General features: G+C 34.6%; 1 protein-coding gene across 2 annotated transcripts; it reads right to left on the bottom strand.

Moving 5' to 3' along the window:
* Positions 1 to 1,598: 1,598 nt before the first annotated feature.
* LOC110728513 (solanesyl-diphosphate synthase 1, mitochondrial-like) lies at positions 1,599 to 19,218 on the bottom strand. Of its 2 annotated transcripts, XM_021908148.1 has the most exons (13): positions 18,702 to 19,218; positions 18,002 to 18,159; positions 17,796 to 17,885; positions 16,040 to 16,120; positions 15,871 to 15,942; positions 15,223 to 15,369; positions 14,139 to 14,225; positions 10,511 to 10,582; positions 10,274 to 10,359; positions 8,181 to 8,313; positions 6,346 to 6,435; positions 5,326 to 5,424; positions 1,599 to 1,995 (listed from the first exon to the last, which is right to left on the bottom strand). In XM_021908148.1, the coding sequence occupies exons 2-13, from the start codon at positions 18,152 to 18,154 to the stop codon at positions 1,816 to 1,818; spliced, it is 1,290 nt and encodes a 429-aa protein (XP_021763840.1). In that variant the 5' UTR covers positions 18,155 to 18,159; positions 18,702 to 19,218; the 3' UTR covers positions 1,599 to 1,815. The 2 variants fall into 2 exon arrangements, with proteins under 2 accessions (XP_021763840.1, XP_021763841.1); XM_021908149.1 differs by lacking the exons at positions 18,002 to 18,159; positions 18,702 to 19,218 and having other exon boundaries at positions 17,791 to 17,879.
* Between the last annotated feature and the right edge of the window lie 91 nt (positions 19,219 to 19,309).

The raw sequence follows: 19,309 nt of genomic DNA on the forward strand, positions 1-19,309 counted from the left end.
CGATGATAGTATCATCATGATACTCAAGCATTTAAATCTGAACTTTTTGGGCTTTAGTTATTTTGCCCATTTTGTGGGGATATTTTATATTAGAGCCAGGACATGGTATATATTACGATATAAAAATATGCCATTAAAACCTTTGCAAAAGCATGTCTAAGAGACTACGACCTATCCATATGGTTTGCATTCTTTGGAACCACCTTTATTTCACTAATCTCCATAATAATCTTCCCATTTCTTGTCTCAAGCAACTCCCAACATATTTGATAATTTGTGTGTGAGAGAGAGTAATGTATCTTTGTTTAAAAACCTTTTAGCCAAACACCAGATAAATCATGCTAAACACTAGCTAGCACAACGTAAGACACAACACGTTCGATGTTCTAGTAGAATGAATTAAGATTTATTTTGGTCTATTTTAAATATTTTTGAAAATTTTCTGATTTGACTTAACCTTCACCGAATTTTTACTTTGTTTAGTGGAATATTGTTAAATGCGTCTAATAAATATGTATTTTAAATACATCAAATTTTCATACTCTTATGGTCTTGAATTCACAACTCTTTAATTGTGTGGTTGTTATTAGCGAGAATTTATTTTATTGGTATTATAGTTATTGATTAGTTGGCCATGTGTCACTTTTTGTGGGGGCATGAGAGAGGTAAAAAAAGATATACAAAATATATTTTGAAGAAGATATACGAAATACATACCAAGTAATAAAAACTTTGGATGTATCTTTCTAAAAAAAAACAAAAACTTTGGATGTTTTTCCTTTATAGCATTGCAGGGTATTTAGAACAACTTTATAATAAAGTGATACATATAATTTAGGAAAGATGAAATAATATTTACTAATTGGCAAATAAAGATATTAATACAAAAGTAGTAAAGAAGGATTTCAAGATTTGTATGAACCAAAATTGGTCTAGTAAGATTTCATCTATTCTTGTAAAAAGAAAAATTCAAAAAATGTTTCACACATTATAAACCTAGCTTCACTCTATACGTGTAATTATTATCCCTTATCCCATGGAATAGGTCATGCAAAGTGAATCACAAACATACGTTGTTCATCTTCTTTACTTTTTACTTTTTTTTTTTTTTTTTTTTTTTTTTTTTTTTTTTTTTTTGTGAAGCAACCCTCAAACTTTGGTCAAGTGGAACACACATTCTTTGGATTCTCATAGTAACCAGCTTAGCTATCCACAACAAGCTAACAATTTCACGCAAAAATATTTTTAAAGCGCCCCTGTGCTCAAACTGCATATTCCATGCAATTTGTTCGAGAAAATCCCAACTAGAACTGTCACTCTGTAAATATTTCATTTTTTTTCTGAAAAGGAGCAACTCTAAGAAACATGCGGGAAAATAAAACTCAAATGTTATTAGCAGGCAAAAAGACGCTAAATATTGTATAACTACAAAAATATTCTATAATGGTATTAGAAGCAACTGCAATAAAAAAAATAAAAAAAAAATAAATAAATAAATAAATAAATAAATAAATAAATAATAATAATAATAATAATAATAATAATAATAATAATAATAATAATAATAATAATAATAATAATAATAATAATAATAATAATAATAATAATAATAAAGGCATTAATTTTGCTATGTTCATTACTCGTACATCTTTATCCACTATTGTCTAACTAAAACTTTTATGCATACGCCTTTGCTTTGAACCGCAGCAAACGAAAATAACTTAAACTTGTGAAAGAATATTGAGGCTAACCTTGAGATTGCCCCATTATACATGAAGACAGAAATAAATCAAACAAAATCGTCCATATCTTTATTCACTTAGTTCTGTTTATGACTCTGTGTGTAAGATCTACAAGTGCACGCCTTGATCTTCTAACATCCTCGTCATCACTCTCAGGAAGGGAATCAATAGCTTCAGCTGCAAGGTTTGCATGCTTCAGTGCTAATTCCTTTGCTTTCTGTATCCCTTGACTTTTTCCAAGATAATCAAGAGCCTAAATGAAAAAAAAAAAAAAAAAAAAAAAACCAGATTATACAAATACGTAACATTCCTCAAATCATAAAGCGAGCTGCTATGGGCTTCTATTGGCAATTATACTAGTAAGCTGAAAAGGACATGCAAGCAAGCAAAATCCTTATTACTTCCTCCGTTCTTTATTAATTGACCTGTATTCTTTTTTGGGAAGTTTCTTTTTACTTGACCTGTATTCTTTTTTGGGAAGTTTCTTTTTACTTGACCTGTTTCCTTTTTTTGGCAAATTTAACACTACACTTTACTTATTTACCCTCACATTGTGAACATAATTAAAACCATATACCCTTTGTTACCATACCCCCTTCTCTCTCACCTCAATCATTCAACCCCTTTAATTCTTCATAGTTCACCACACCACCATATCCTCCCTCCAAGTTATCCATGGCAGCCACCCATCTCCACCACCTCAACAATATTTTTGAAACACCATCGAAAACATCAATCATCACCCATATCTACCTCTTCACTATCGATGGTCTCCAAACTCCTCCCCTCACACCCTCTTTTGTCACCTCCACGGCTCTACTATGTGCCGTGACCGCCTTAATTTGTAAAAAGGTTTGAAGTTCACCAAAATCGAGGCTATGGTGGTCGAATTTGGCTAGCAATTGTAGATCTGAAACCACCATAGCTAAATTCGACCACCAATAGCTCGCTCTCAATTTTTCTGCTCACGGACGGTGGTTGGTGAAGTGTGGGTATTTTCTCTCTCCTCTCATTCCTTTATTTTTGTGGTGGTATGTACGACGGTACATATGCGATTTTTGTCAAGTTTGAAGAGGGTTTGGTGGTTGTGGTGGTGGAGTGAGAGATTACAGTGGCTGTGGTGGTGGCGTGTGAGGGATAATGGTGGTAGCGTGTGGGTTGCGGTGGTGAGACTGAAAAAGTGAAAAGTCAGTGGAGGGGAATAGTTACTGGCAGAGGTAGTTTGGACTTTTAGAATTCTAGTCTACTCTTTCTTAAATTGTGTGCCTATTTGCAATTAGTCAAGTAATTAAAAACAGAGGTAGTATATACTAGTATGAAAGAAATGAAAAAAACAATTCTCTTGTGCAAGAGAACTATCTACATGCTTATGTGAATATGTGATTACCCAAAACCTGACAAGGCAGATAGGTTGGTCTTTCAAGCAATTGGTTATAAAAATATGGACAAACATCTACCAAAAAATACTTCCACCCCCTTTTATCTGGTGCATGACAAAAATAAAAACCCAACTAAGAACTAAACCGCTTTATGATGTTTTCTTTGGAATAAAATCTTGCAAGGAATGGTAAGTACTTCCCTTATTATACCATGGTATGAAGAGGTTCATCAATCAACATTATGTTCATAACAAGAGCTATCTCTGAATTATTTTGTCCCCGTTTGCAACTTTGTGTGTGCATAAAAAGCCACAAAGGTCAATAATGATGTTAAAATTCAATCAAACTTACCAAAGGTCATAGACTCTTAGGTACCACTCCCAAGGACTTAGATCAACCAACTCTCACCTTTAATAATGCAAAAGATAACCTGGATACTTCTAGATCAACTTTCACAGGTTTGCATGACAAGCATTAATACTAGACAAGACATCCTAAACCATATTACTGAAACAACGTTAAAAAAAAAAAAAAAAAAAAAAAAAAGGCTCCACAAAAAATTAAACCTCCGCCAGAGTCCCAAGCTTGGATAAAGGAGGGTTACGGACTTACGGTAGGTCAATGACAGTGAGTGTAAAACTTTTGACATGAGCCACAATGATTGAGAGTAGTACTAAGATGGGTGACCTTTAGGGAAGTCCTCGTATTAGTTCATTTAGCCGACCCCACTTATTAGGAGTGATCAAATATTCCGGGTACCTGATTTTAGAACTGGAACCGGTTAGAACTGGTTCCGATTCCAAGTCCTGACCCGGGTACCCGGTTAAATTAGATGCATGAATTAGGATTGGGTTTTTTGTAAAAAAATAAAAATTTAAGAAATTTTCGCAGCCCATGTAATATAAGGCCTAATCCCATAAAACAAACCCTAAAAACTCTCAATCTCCGTCAGCCGCTCCATTCTCACGCACTCCCTCTCTTGCTTTCCCTCATTTTCAATTTCTCACGCCATCCTCTTCCTTCCTCTTTTCCCAATATTCCACTACTCTAAAACTATACTTTCTCTCTTTTTAATTTTATTACTTTTTCATCATTGCATCTTTTTTCTTTTTATTTCACTTGTTTTGATAATATGAGATTGTGAGGGATTAATTTTTTTTTTTCCACCACAATTAAATATGGAAGGGAAAGGCGATATGGAGTATATACTTTGTGGATTATTGATTTACTTATTAAATTTGTAATTGCTTGCTAATTTTTGATATGACAGTGAAATCTAGCAAGGAATTTTAGCCAAATTAGTTGTTGAATATTCAAAGTTGCTGAGAAACCAGGTACCCGTTTTGGAACTGGTTCCCACCAGTTCTAGGACCAATTCCATAATTGTTGGACCCGGTTAAGACCAGTTCCATTGTTTTTGACCGGGTACCCTGTCTTGCACACCCCTACCACTTATGGGATTAAGGCGTAAGCAAGCACAGAAAATGACCATATTCCTTCACGCACCATAGATGCATATCCTTGGGCACACTAGCACAACCCAAAACCCCAATCTCTTACCAGTTACAAGTACTTTTCTTGCACAAGCCAGCCCTTTACAGCCTTCTTTATATTAAGGTCCTGAGAACCCCTTTCAATTTTGGAAAACAGAGCTCTGATGTACTTGAAATTGACTCCTGAACCTCAAAATATTCCAAGCTAATATTGCACAAGACTCAGGTCACTCAACATCATTCCCAAGAGATAGACCAATCAGAATATAGACAGAAGAGGGAAAAAAAAAAGCCTTTTGCTGAATGATATTCAAAAGCTTCTTTAACCAACTTTGTATACTAAGTATGCATTGAGATATTCAAAGATGTTTTTTCAACCAACACTTAAAATTTCAGGATACTATCAAATGACTTGATACTATAGTACTCCAGGCATTCAATTGGATTAGACAGTGAATTGGAGTTCTTGAGGGAACTTCCTAGGACAAAATAACACAGCATATAATTAGGTGGGGAGGTGAAAAGATATGCTGAGATAAGTCTAACAAATTAGTACACCACAAAGATGCTTACAAAAATGATAGCAAAGTCACCAACAAATATCTGATCGATTATTTAGGAGCCCAACCTAAATAAAAGCATTCGTTCATGCAAAATTTATAAACAAGAAACAAAGAGGGATTTTAAAATGAAGTTCACTTATAAACATACCAGATCTATATCAGCAGGGTTGTCCAAACCTCGCTGCACAACTTCACTCAACTGTGGAAACTCTTCTATGGCAAACAACAAAGGAGCTGTGACAATCCCCTGTGGAAAAATAGCAACATGTACCACTTAGTGACTGAAGAAATAAAAGACAGGTAACCCTTTAAATAAATCAGTGGGGCCTGGGGACTTGGGGAGGACCAGGTGCAGCCCTTCCCCCCACCCCTCAGACTGAATTTTTTTTTTTCAAAGAGTGCATATGTAAATATAAATAGACTAAAAATAATTGGATGTATGCCAACCTAGTTCACACACACATATATAACTCTCTCTCTCTCTCTCTCTCTCTCTCTCTCTCTCTCTCTCTCTCTCTCTCTCTCTCTCTCTCTCTCTCTGTGTGTGTGTGTGTGTGTGTGTGTGTGTCTGAATAAATCAATTAGGAGGATATTATTATTTTTTCACTTATAGAATGTGATATTAATAGCTATGAAGTTTTGCCACAAATTATTACCGAGAACAGTATTTCTGTACAGTAATGCAAAAAATGTATTGCAGCAATGGCCATTGCTGATTGAGTGATTAAATTGCAACATGAGTTTCTTTTAAGTTTAACTCTGTCAATCTCCCATGAAGTTGATAGTATGATACCAAGCCAAAGTTACAAAAAATGTTTTGGCTTTTCAGCTAAATGTGGCCTTCAGAGTTTAAGTGTACGATTCTTGGTTTTAAGTGTACGATTCAGAGTTTAAATGTAATTATAAATAGACCAAATATTTAAAGAACAAAGGGAAGTTGATAGTACAATTCTTGGTTCCTTAAATGAAAACAAGATCTAAAAGCATGCAATGCATGCGTGCTTCAAATTTAAAAACATGTTAAACTATTTTAAAAGACTGCGTAAGAAGTTTGGACATTTTAGAGATTTTAGATGGACACCAAACTCCTCGAGAGTTGGCTTATAGAATAGAGATTTTTGACAAATAAGTACGATTCTTTCTAACAGAAAAGGAGGTAAGAGATTACATGACGAATATCAGAAAGTGAGCCCTTTCCAAGTGATGCAGATGTGCCAGTGTAATCAAGAACATCATCTATCAGTTGATATGCGAGTCCCTGGGGAGGAAAAAAATGGAGATGTAATGAGCAATATATACTGATATCTATACTTCTATACTTTATTATAAGTATTTAAAAACACAAACCGCAAATCACTCATATACCACATGTAGCTACAAATCACTTATATGCCACATGTCACCTCCCTTAATATTTCCTTTTAAATATAATTTTTTTTTAAACAAAAAATTTAATGTTCACTCTTTATGTATTCCATAACTTGCAAATTTAATTAAAAAATGAAGTGTTTCATTTCCACCATAATAAAATAAAGTAATAGTCTTTTCATCTCCTAAACTTAAAATAAAGTAATAGTAAAAAAAAAAATAAGGTCGAACTAATTAATGCACATTACATATAAACATATGAAGTACAATAAGTCTTTTCATCTCCTAAACTACAAATATAACTTAAATCAATATGTCATTTCATGTACAGTATATATAACTCTTCATCTTCTTCCACGGTTCCACCCTCACTATATTTTTCTTTTAAGTTTTAGCAGTGAACTTAATATTTCCTTTTTATATTCCCTTTGTTACCAGTGTAGCATTTATATGCCCTTTGTTAGCAATGTAGCATTTTTTTTTTTTTTAAAAAAAAAAAAAGTACAAAACAATCCCGACGCATATAACACAAATAAGCAACACATTACAAAGAAAAGAAAAAAAAAAAAAAACCCAAGTTATAACCCGTGCATCGAACAGGCCAAAAGGCTAGTTATCTAACAGAAAGGAAGGTTAAACATAAAATTATCTCATACTTAATTAATTCTTAGATGAACAGCAAAGCAACTGCTAGCCTTTAGCTATCAATAAATGCAATAAATCTGAATATTATGGTATTAAAAAGCTCAGGATGAACCGATGAATCAATACATTAAAAAATTAAAGATAACTAGAAATGGGTTCCTCAAGGTGTACAACTAGATAACTGGAAATGGGTTCCTCAAGGTGAACAACTAAATCACAAATATCCAATCCATAATGAGTTCCTGGAGAGGTTCTTTAGAGTTTTAACACGCTAATTTAACACAAGCTTTTTTTCTATGAGCAATATGCAAACTTAACAGGGCCATGGGTCCCCTTACAAAAAGTAATATCATTTCCCTAACTTGTCACTTCAGACCTAAGGTTAGACAGGCAAAAGGAGCATAAGGCCTATGAAATCAACACTCATCAGTATATAGAAACAAGGTACTATAAAATCATAGTGCTAGCCTGAATCTGCAGTAACTCAATTTCCAACACAATTTCATAATTCGTCCAGAAAAATGAACAGAAACAACCACCCATTTTAAGCACAAAAAATTTAATCTTGTAATGATTGAGACATGCATTAAATTGTATCAAAATAACTTTGAAATCTTGATTCTATAAATTTTTAAAATTATCTTTGTTGGATCTTAAAAATCATGGATTGGATCTGGATTCGGATATGAAAATTCGAATCTGGTCCATATTTGACCCATGGCCATCCCTTGATACTTTGATATGTTCATCATATTAATCCAACAGACGCTATTGGGCTTTTAATTTACTTACCTACTTAGCATAGGTGTATTCATTTTCTGATGCAGCGATTGCACAGTACACTTACACTAAAAGGATGATCTATCCCCAAACTCTTTAATTTGACAACTAATCATTCTTTTTCCATTACAATCATAATATATGCAGAGAAAACATATATATTTCTTTCTACTAACAGAAATTATAGATGGTGACAACTATACCACTCACCAGATTTTTCCCATACTCATAAGCTAACGTTGCAGCTTCTGCAGTTTGCCCCGCAAGAAGAGCAATTGCCTTGCAGCTATTTGATATCAATGAGGCTGTCTTGAAGTAAGTCTTGTCCATGTAATACTGCATGCTGCAAGTAGAAATGAACCAAAATATCAGCCCTGCATACATGATAAAGCATAAATCAATATAACATAAAGCAGCTACCAAATAAAAATAGTATCAGGTCGGTGCATTACCATTCTATCTGAACCATATAAGAAATCGTGTGAAAAACAGTAGCTCAAGGAAATAAAAAAATCCTATAGTTGGACATTAGGTGCCTCAAGCTCAGAGCAACAGCAACAAATGAACTACTTGAAGCGATTTTAATGAAGCATAACTGAAGGCACACAGAGACGCACTGAGGTGTTCCAAGGCGCACAACATTTTTTATTGTTTATTACGTGTGTGTGCGCCTCACTTCAAGAGGTGCATAGGCATAAGGAACTCCGAATTGCCTTGGTGTGCCTTGACCTTTTTTATACATTAAACCATTCATCTCAGGCTAAAATATTCCCCAGAATTTTCATGGCACTCCAAAGTGTCTTTTTGATTCTTACTAGTCATCACTACCAAAGGCCACACAAAATTATTCCCAAAATTAGCGAAGAAGTTTTTTTTGACTGACCCAACACTTCTCTGTAACATATATAACCTTCCCGATGAGTAAAAAAGACACCTCACAATACAGAAAGAAGAAAAGAAGTCCAATAGGTAAACTGTACATACAAATATTCCCGCAATGAAAGCCCCTAAGATCTTTAGAAAATAAACAAGCCCCACATGCATAGCTGGCACTGGCAGCATTGTTCCTTGAATCATATGGTTGTATACTTAGATTCTAAAAGTAAAATAATTAGGCTTCCTTAAATTTAATATTTACTCCCCATCCCTAACATTTTGCCCCATTTGACTTTTTGCGGTCCCCAAGATGCGTCTTGAAACGATTTTATCTCCATTTTCATACATGTAACAATTATAAAAACTAAATATTAATAAAATATCAATGAGACGGATCGAAAAAGATCTCACATGACTATATTATCTCTTACAGATTAAGAAATATTATGGTCAAAGATTTTAAAGTTTGACCCATATTATTGCAATGGAGCACAAAATTAGGGACAATGGGAGTATATAACTCTCTCTCTCTCTCTCTCTCTCTCTCTCACACACACACACACACACACACACTTTTGCTATGGAGAGAGAGAGAGAGAGAGAAAAGCATACTTGCTGTAATAGGTCTCTTGGCCATGGACCAACTTCATAAAAGAGTTCATATTGTTGGGTAAGATTTTGTTTGATTGAAAGTTAGGACTGTTTAACAAGACTGTTCTTATCAATATTTCCAAAAAGATTAAAAAAATAAAAGGGAATTGTAGTTTAAGACAAAATTTCCTACTAAGTAATCCACTCCATAACTAACTACATTAGAAATTTCTTTGGAAAGGGTGAAAGAACTTTCAAGGTAATTAATTTAACAAAATTAACACCACATGGTAGCATGTTATTGCGTACCGCCATACGGGAGCGAGGACCATGATAGCACATAGTACTTGTTTCAAAGTCTTAGAAGCTCACACATATCTAAATTAACTTCAGTAAAGTTAGAAACTTCATGAGAATAAGTCCCTCCTTTAGGCCATTTATGATTATTCAATAGAGTTACCAACAGATTTTCCCCTCTTTTTTATGTCCATATAGAGATCTTTAGTTTTCCCTTTGTCTCCTGATATATCTTCTTCTCCGCGATTTTTTAAAGTTCCTTCACCTTCAAAACATCAAACAAGCAAAAAACATTGACATAACATATTGAGGTTTTAATTCCAGTATCGTATCAGGAGAACTTGACAAGTTGGATCTCTATGCAGGAGATAAGAAAACAAATATGCAATCAACAAATGCATCCATATCGCTTAAAAACCACCTTTAATTCACAAATTTGGCAGCCAATTTATGAACAAAAAGAGTTAGGTTATCCCTTCCAAACAAAGCACGACTGCAAAAGGTACACAAAATATAATACCAGGAGAAAAACTACGTACTTTAGACGCTGCTCAGATGTTGTTGTCATCTGCATTGTTTCACCAGTGACAAGATGCTCTACAACCTTAGCTAGTAGTGTTACAACCTGCAAAACACATTCTCATTTGTAAATTGCCCCACTTATAAATTGCCCAACATATTTGAGTTTCTCACAAAGAATTATGAACCAACAGGCAGTGGGGGGAAATACAATTCAGAGCTACAATTTCAAATGTCTAAAAAAACATAAAATTTACCTCAGTATTATGTAAAGATGCTAGAGCTACACAGGCCCTAGAGAGCAAGAAATCACCTGCTAGAACTGCCAACTGCACTGTATAAATAGATTAAGTCATGGAACATGCTTAAGAAAAGCATTTATAATATCATACTTTTGCTAATCTTTTATATTATAAGATTGAGGGAGTAAAAAAAAAAAAAAAAAAAAAAAAAAAAAGAGATATGTAATATGTTGGCTGCGTTGAAGCTTGTGATCTGTTACGTGGTGTTTGACTTGTTACCCTTATTTGATGTCTCATGTCATAAACAAGATCTGATGAAGGAATGGTGGTTGCTTTATGTTGTAAGAATTTGAAGAACAAAAATGGCATAGGATGAGGATTTAGGAGGTTGTGAATTTCTAAATTGTGATATGTGATTACAACAATGCCATCAAGATCTACTTTTAAGGATTAAGGCTGAAAAGAAGAAAGATATTATTTAAGAAAATTGCCATTGATGACACGGGATGGATGATGGTTGTCAATCAAAGCGATCGGATGGAGGGGGGCACTTTTGAACCTATATAAAACATCAGGAAAGGGATTGCTAATAAGAAAGGGTTGCAAAATAGATAAAGGACTTGAGAGGGGGGGGTACATTGGGAAAGAGATTGCTACTAAAAAAAAGGGTCGCATGAAAGATGAGAGTTATTTTTTATTTTTTTTTTGGGGGGGGGGGGGGGCATTTGAGCCTCAATAATACGTGATGCTCTCAATGTTACCGAAAATGGTTGTCATGCACATATCATATGAGAGCAAAAAGAAACACAGTAAACAAAAACAAATTTTCAAATTATACCCAACTATATACTCATGTCTCCCGGTTTCAAATGTTTTATCCCCACAACTACAACACAAGCCTTGAACAAGACCCCCATAAATGTCAATTTTTCACATACCACTACTTTGAAATTGGAATTATCCTTGGACAAAGCTCCAAATTATCATCAGTTAGCTTGCGGTTGGCCAGCAAAAGTGCCTAGTACTCTATTCAATGGGGTCAAATACTACAATGGTTGGGATTCGAGGAACAAGGGTGTGAGGAGGGATAATTTGAATGAGAAAGGTAGCTTAACTAATTTCACCAACCTAATCATACTAATTAAAGTTGAGTTGAGAATTGGAATAGAAAATTTTTGAAACGGTTTAATTTTTCAGTACTAGGAAGGTGCAAAAGAACCAAAAAAATGTGGAAGCCTTTATTTTTTTTTCGATTAGAAGGATGAGGCGAACATCAAACAAGAAGACTCCATTTAGGGGCTGTTTGGTTCATTAAAATGGAATAGATTGGTACAGAATCTAATGCTAGGGAGGAATGGATTTCAAATCCCATAGTAGTTTGAAGTTGTTTAGTTTACATGTTGGAGGTTTTTACATTTCATTAATGGAATGAAATGTGAATCTTAGTGGGTGGGGTGGGTATCGGATTCTAGGGGGTTGGGGTAGAGTTAGAACCATCTTGGTATGAGGTTCCATACCTAAAAAGCCTAACCAAACAATAAAATGGATGAAATGAATTTTAACTCCATTCCAACCCATTTCAAAAGATCCAACCAAATGACCCCTTAGATGTACATGACTTCTCTAAAGCAATTTATGATGACAATGGAAATTTCTAAACATATACATCAAATGATATAGTTCGGATACAATTGGAGATGGTCAAGAACATCCTTAATCCCTGCCAGCCCACTTTGACCAGCCAGTATGCTTCCTTTTAAATTCTTCAATTTAATTGGCCTTCCCCTCAATGGGTAATCCAACATTCATGGGCTAAGGACTTTCTGTCTTTCAAAGCCAGCAAATGATAATGTATTGGAAAATTTTGGTGGTTAGCAGATTAGAGGTCTAAATCTAAGAGTAAAGACAAGGTCATGTTGGTGGCAAAAGTTTGTGGGAGGTAAGAAGACAAGCTCCATCAAGTTGGCCTCACGAAAATTCCTACGTGTAATGATGTGCATCATTAATACACAGTTCTAAAATGTATCAAAAAATGTTCTTTTAGACATTTTAGGACCTTTTTGTAATTATAACACTTGACCAAAGATTTATGTAATGAGCTATTACCAAGGTTACAAAGTACAGGGTTCGATTCAAAACGCAGTACCAAAATAGATACGCAAAACACTACCTTAAGTGAATCCGGTACAAATGAGTACAATGGGTGTGATTTCCTTACGAAAAACCTGTTTTTTTTCCTTGATAATAACTAAAGTTAAAATAATATATAGAAAATGAATTATAAATCAATTCTTTGAATCTACTGTACAACTTTTACATAGAGAAGCCTATATAAAATGTTAAAAAGAAAAACAAGATAGACAGTGGAGTGTGGGGTCCAAGTCCAAGACTTTACAGCATTATATAGATAATTCTTTTATTAAATACTTTCATTTCTCTCTCCTCTTTCCTCTAATTATCTGTAACTTAACCCATCACCATTGTCAAAACTTTAAAAGCTTGAAGCATCAACAAAACAATCAGACAACCGAACAAGGTCACAACTCGGGCCTTCGTACCGCGTACCTTGTAACCTTGGCTATTACAGTACCGCGAGCTATGTGATGCAAGAACATATCCAGAAGCTAATCGAAACAATATCCGAAAGTATTCTAACAATTTAAATTAGCTAAACCAAAATTAAGAGACAAGAAAATATTCAAAGCATTATGTCAAGAAAAGCCAGTTATGTTACTCTGCACATTTTTTGGGACTCCTACTTCAGCTTGTTCCAAATGCTTAGTCAGTCAATTCAATTTGATTCTCTTTTCTGAGAAGATTTTATTGTATCCTCTGTGAAGTTAGTTGTTTCCACTAAAAGGTTTGTATGGAACTTTTCAGATCTTATACGACAACTAGGATTTTCAAAGGAGAGTGAAATGCTGAATATACTAGCTTTAACAAATTTATATTCCTCACGAGGATTCATTAGAGAAAGCTAGCCTTATAAAACTGGTTATTCAGTGATTTCTGAATCAATTCTCTTTCTAGATAGTAAATTCAGAGTCTTCTATACATTGTCCTACCTTGTCTGCAATTCGCTCATTATGCATCATTGGTGACTTACATCCTTTACGCCTTGACTGTGATCTTGGTAATTTATTTTTTTAGAGAGCAAAGTGGAGGCAGTAAAGCTACATTTCGACCTTAACCCAAGCATCTATCTCCACCGAAAACTACACAAATCCCCTTCCACTAATTGCTGTCCCACAGCATTTTCCTATCCAGATCCACACAATTATTGCCCTGTCAGATTTTTATTGGTTGTACAGCAATATTGAGCTCCACAGTTAAATCAGGGGTTGGACACTTGGAGGATATGGAAGAGCAGAACAGTAATGGTATATTAAACATATAGATGTATACCTTTTCTAAAAATGCAATGAAATGTTGGAGCCATAAAACAAAAAAGAAAAGAAAATGAAGAAGAAGATCACAACAAAAAGTGTCCAATACTTTCTGAATACTACAGTTTAGCAAACAGTACAGAGCAACTGCATTTTTTAATTTATAATACAAGTAATTAAAGTGGCATATAATGCCATACTGCAACAGCCACAATCTGCCAACTTTGACATGCAGCACAAGAAGCTGAAAACATTACCTTATTCCCCATCACTGAGTTCAATGAACTAACACCCCGTCTAGTATCAGCATCATCCAATACATCATCATGGAGAAGACTTGCCACCTAACACAACACAAGAGTATCAATTAAGAACTCAAGACCAAAAGATGATACACAATTCAACCAATATTTCCTGAAGCTCTAACTGAAAGGTAAGAATTAAGAGGATGCCTTCAGATAGCAGATACAGCATTTGGTAATTAACGATTAAATCATAATAAATCTTGATGGCCTTAGTTCCGCATGATTACTGAAAACAAAGGAGTAAAGCCCACCTTTTTTTTTATTCTTATTATTATTGTAGAGACTAAGCTGAAAATAAACCAAGGAGCACCCTTGAGTACAAAAGGAATCCAGCTTGAAGACTGGTTTAAGCCAAAAGTTAACAGCACCATAATAAATTTCAGGATACTAAAATCTTCTGAAACACAGGAAAATAGACTGTGAACTAACTCCCAAGCTTTATTCGCTTAAATACTTTAATAACCAATAACTATCTCAACCATAGATGGAATCTGATAAGAACCATAAGCCCAATCTCAAACATCAATTCACAAAATGGGTGGCCAACATTAAATTTCAATAACATAAATATTTACATTCACTTTCCACATACAAAAGAATAAAGAAAATTAGGGAAACAAGACAGCAATCAATTACTCGATAGTGCAGCAAGGAGGTACATCCTTTTGTTGACTCAGCCCCCACCAAAGTACCATTTCTCAGCACCTAACCCAAAAGCTGGCCTAAGTGTAAGGTTATATCATTACCAATTTCTACCCCTTAGATCTAGACAACCCTAAAGCTTTCCATTGTTCACAATTCTCATTACATTGTTGCCCCATAAGTACTGTGAAGTGTGAACTACATACACCACGCTTCACAGACCTCTAAACTTTAGGCAGGAGTCAAGAACTAGTAAATACAATTTACCTGACGCCACAAACCAGTGCATCAGATAGCATAAACGTTGGCAAAATAACAAATTTGAACAACAATTAACAAAAACACAAAGGAGAATATCAAGGAGAACAAAGGAAATAAGTAATTATATACTGACATGGATCATCTCTGTGATCTCAGCAATGCACTGTTGTCTTCGACGAAGTTGTGTTTCCAAATTATCAACTACGCTGGCGGGTGATAGTCTATCAGCAGAAGACACTGATACAGGCATGTTCAACGCTGTTGCCATCAATAATAAAACCTGCAAAGCAACAATTCAATTATTAAGAAAGGCAAGCTAAGAATTTAAGAGCAGCAAGTCAAATGAAAAACTAAGCTAGAATGCTAGACCGACTATTTAAACTCTACAATACGTGCAGCAGGATAATTATATCCTAATTCATACAACCTGTTTCAGAACACCCAAAAGCAAGCATAAAGGTCTAAGACCAGTCACCTGTCTCATCCAGTAAGCCTGAATATTTTATAGGTAATATAAATATATATTAAGAGACCCTTTACATCAGGGTTACACCTAACTTCTACAACTCTATAATAGAAAAAGTCACAAAGAACAAAAATTGTACGATACAGATAAATAAGCCATGTCAGCATTGAAGATAGCATGCTGTCAATAATGATGCTATCAATACACCGGACTGACTTTACAGATATACAGATATTAAAGAAAAAGAGTTATTTCAAATTGTTACATGTTTATGTTACTTCATGTTTCACGGCAAACAATATATGCAACACTTACTGTGGGGCGAAACCGCTTTCCTTCTACTCCCATTTTGAAGAAATATTCAGCAGCAGATGCCAACTTAGGGACCTGCAAGAAGCAATAACATGAACATCATACAATGTCTAATTTTCAGCAGCCCATTCCATTCAAACAGTACTAGCAGTACATAAGACAACTGTTGCACCTCTGCGACCACCATTGACCGTAATCTATCAGCTAGGATTGATAACTCATCAGCAACAAGGGAAAATGGATCCGACTGATCCTGCAAAAGTAAATTGACAGCTTTTAGCACAAATATACAATCACAGAGACAACAGAAGCATGATTAGAATTCAATGCCTCTGCATAAGAATAAGGCCAACTGACCAAAACGACATGAATCTAAACATCCATTATGAACAACTAGAGTTGTAACTTTAAAATAGATTTTTGTTAAACCCTTCATCTCCTGACAACAGAAACATTTACATGCATGCCTATCATCTACATCAATTAGCAAACTAACATATACCTTAATATGTATTCTATTAGCAATTACAGCTCCATGAAATACAATACAAGCATAGAGAAGCTCTATGGAACTCTCTTACATGGAAATTTCGAATCAATTAATCAAGTTGCATATAACGTTGACCATAGGCAATATAAAAACTTGGATCCAGACAAACATCTAGTATCCTTCATTCTACCAAGATGTGATCATCCAAAAATAAGAAATTTTTTTACAAAAATCAGGCAGCAGAATGTCCTGGAGAAAACTCAGGAAACAGAAGAGTGTCTTTTGATGAGCATATTCTGTTAACAATCAACCCAATTTCCATCCCTTGTTGACGTATACTTGAAAAAAAAGAAGAGTAGCTTGGGAATTACTCAAGGAAGTTAGCTACAGAATGCTGCTAGGGGCTTTATGGGTATTCGGTATTCATAATGAAGTTTATTAGAGGTGAGATCAATAGAGGTGTATTCTGGCAAAGCAGAGGAGTTGCATACAGAAAGAGGCTTGTGTACCTGTGTGAAGGGTATTCAGATAAGCAGAGAAAGAGAAAGTTAGGGAGAGAATCACCTCTTGAATGTGGATGATTGTATTTGAGAAGCCCCAAATAAAATACATGTGTATCTGTTCATCACCAAATTCTACTTTCTTTAGAAATGTTCATCTCTCTATTTTCTTTGAGTCTATTCACTATATTTTTGTGCTCATCTCTCAATGTAGTTTAGAAGACAGCTCAAACCATCCCCACTCTATACTAAGTAAATCACATATACAATGCCAACAAGTGGCTAATAATTTCCATAGTAACAATCACTAGACACATGCATGAGAAAAAAATACACCTTTTGTAGTCACTACACTTGCAAATCAACCTGAGTATTAAGTTCCCCAAAACAAGAAAATTACAACGTTTTTCCTTGGAACAATAGCATTCCAAGTATTCAGTTCCCCGAAATTAGCAATCCACAAAAATTCTAAGACGGTGGCTCTCCACTTGTTCCTATCTATCAGTTTGGTTGAAAGAAATCTGAATGTCATTATTGTGGAGCAATCCAATCGACAGAGTGTTTCTCTATGTTCATAAATATATAAATAAAAAATTCAATCTGCTTCACAACCAATCAGTAGTGGCTTTGCCTTCTAACTAGTCCATAATATAAATAGTTGAAAATTAATAACTCCTTTTTGTTCCAGGAGTGGCTAATATCATTCATGATTCTCAATGTGATCCCTTACTAGATAATTTTCCAAGCTCTTGTATAAATATTTACAAAAGCATCTTTAGAGCATCACCAGATTCCTCACTACAAAAGTAGATTTAAGATTCTGTTTTATCCCATCCCACAAAGAGACCAACTTAACTCACTCCTAAACAACACATAATAGCACGAGTAATATATACAAAGCCTAGTTGGATACTGGATCTGCAAAAGTCACACCTAACCTCAACTGTGGACGTTGCACTATTATGAATATGATGTCTTGCATCATAACGAAAACCGCAAAGTGTATGTTCTGTAGATCCCCAAGCATACTGCATAAGGAATACAATACAAAGTTATTAGATACACAATGTAAACTATAATGCCTGTAATATAAAATTTACGAAAATGATAGAGCCTACAGTAATTAAGGATACCCATATCATACCTTGAACATCGGAGGAGTAATTGTGGGATTAGAGTAGGAGAGCAATCTATGGTATGCAGCAACAGCTGGACTAGAAACAGTTACACAAGGATAACGCCACCGGAATGGATTCATCCCAGTCCTTGAAACCCGGGAACATCCTCTAGAAAACATCTTCTCTGTAAGGCCAGATTAAAGGAGAAAATGGGAGATTATAAAATAGTGGAAAGTCCAAAATTTTCATTTTTTTTACCGCTTGAACATCTCACCAACAAATTGATCAAAAACAAAAAAAAATTGCCCCAGATTTCAATTTAGCAACTGAATAAACATACTAAATTGGCAGTACTTAAGCCAATTAGCTCGGCCAGCTGCTGTATACTCATCAATATAAGCACAATACTTTTAAACTATTATCATTCATTCATCAATTTCGGGTTTCGAACAATCAAGCGAGTACAGAAGACTAAATGAATAGCAATAACAATTAACAACAATCATAAACTCAATACCCAATTTGACAAAGTGGGTATGAATTATATATGATCAGCATTCAGCTTAACCCCACATTACAGAATCATCATAAATCAATAATTGAACCCATTAAATCAAACCATCAAGCAAAAAATACCCACTATCATAAAAATGCATTTTTCAACAAATTTCAAACAATGGACAAAACAAAAACCTGTAAAATCAAAGCATTGAGAATTTGAGATACCTGAAGTAGTAAAATGACGTCGCTTAATAGAATGAAGGCAGGAAGAAGAATTGAAAATCAACAATAAAAAATAGTGAAAACAGAAACACGAAGGAGAAAGCGGTGGGTTTAATTGTTCAAGGGTTTTGTTGTTGATGATGAGTAAACCGACCGCATTGACTCAAAAAAGAGGTGACGACGCCAAATAATGTACCATTAATTTCTTCACACCAAAATTAGCCACTATTAAACCACAAGCACACACTTGTTCATCACAAACGACTAGACGAGTATTTCTTTTTTTTTTCGGTTTATTTCAGAAAGAGATTGAAGTTTAGAGGAAATACTATTGGACTTAATTAACTAGGTAATTAGTGTGTGACCTGGACGTTATTTCGAGATGTTATTTTGAATTCTCAATGGTGCTCACAAGTTTTTTAATATTCTCTTTAGTAAACAGCAAAATTTTCAATTATCTTTCGTAATCAACTATTACTGTTTAATTCAATGGTGACATTAGTTAATTAGTTTAACCATGGTTAGTTTTTTTTTTTGTAATAATTATTTTAAAAATATTTTTTGTAAAAAACCCGCCACCCCTTCCCCCTTCCCCCTCCATCCCAACCACC

This window comes from Chenopodium quinoa, unplaced genomic scaffold, assembly GCF_001683475.1.
Source record: "Chenopodium quinoa cultivar QQ74 unplaced genomic scaffold, ASM168347v1, whole genome shotgun sequence".
NCBI lineage: Eukaryota > Viridiplantae > Streptophyta > Magnoliopsida > Caryophyllales > Amaranthaceae > Chenopodium > Chenopodium quinoa.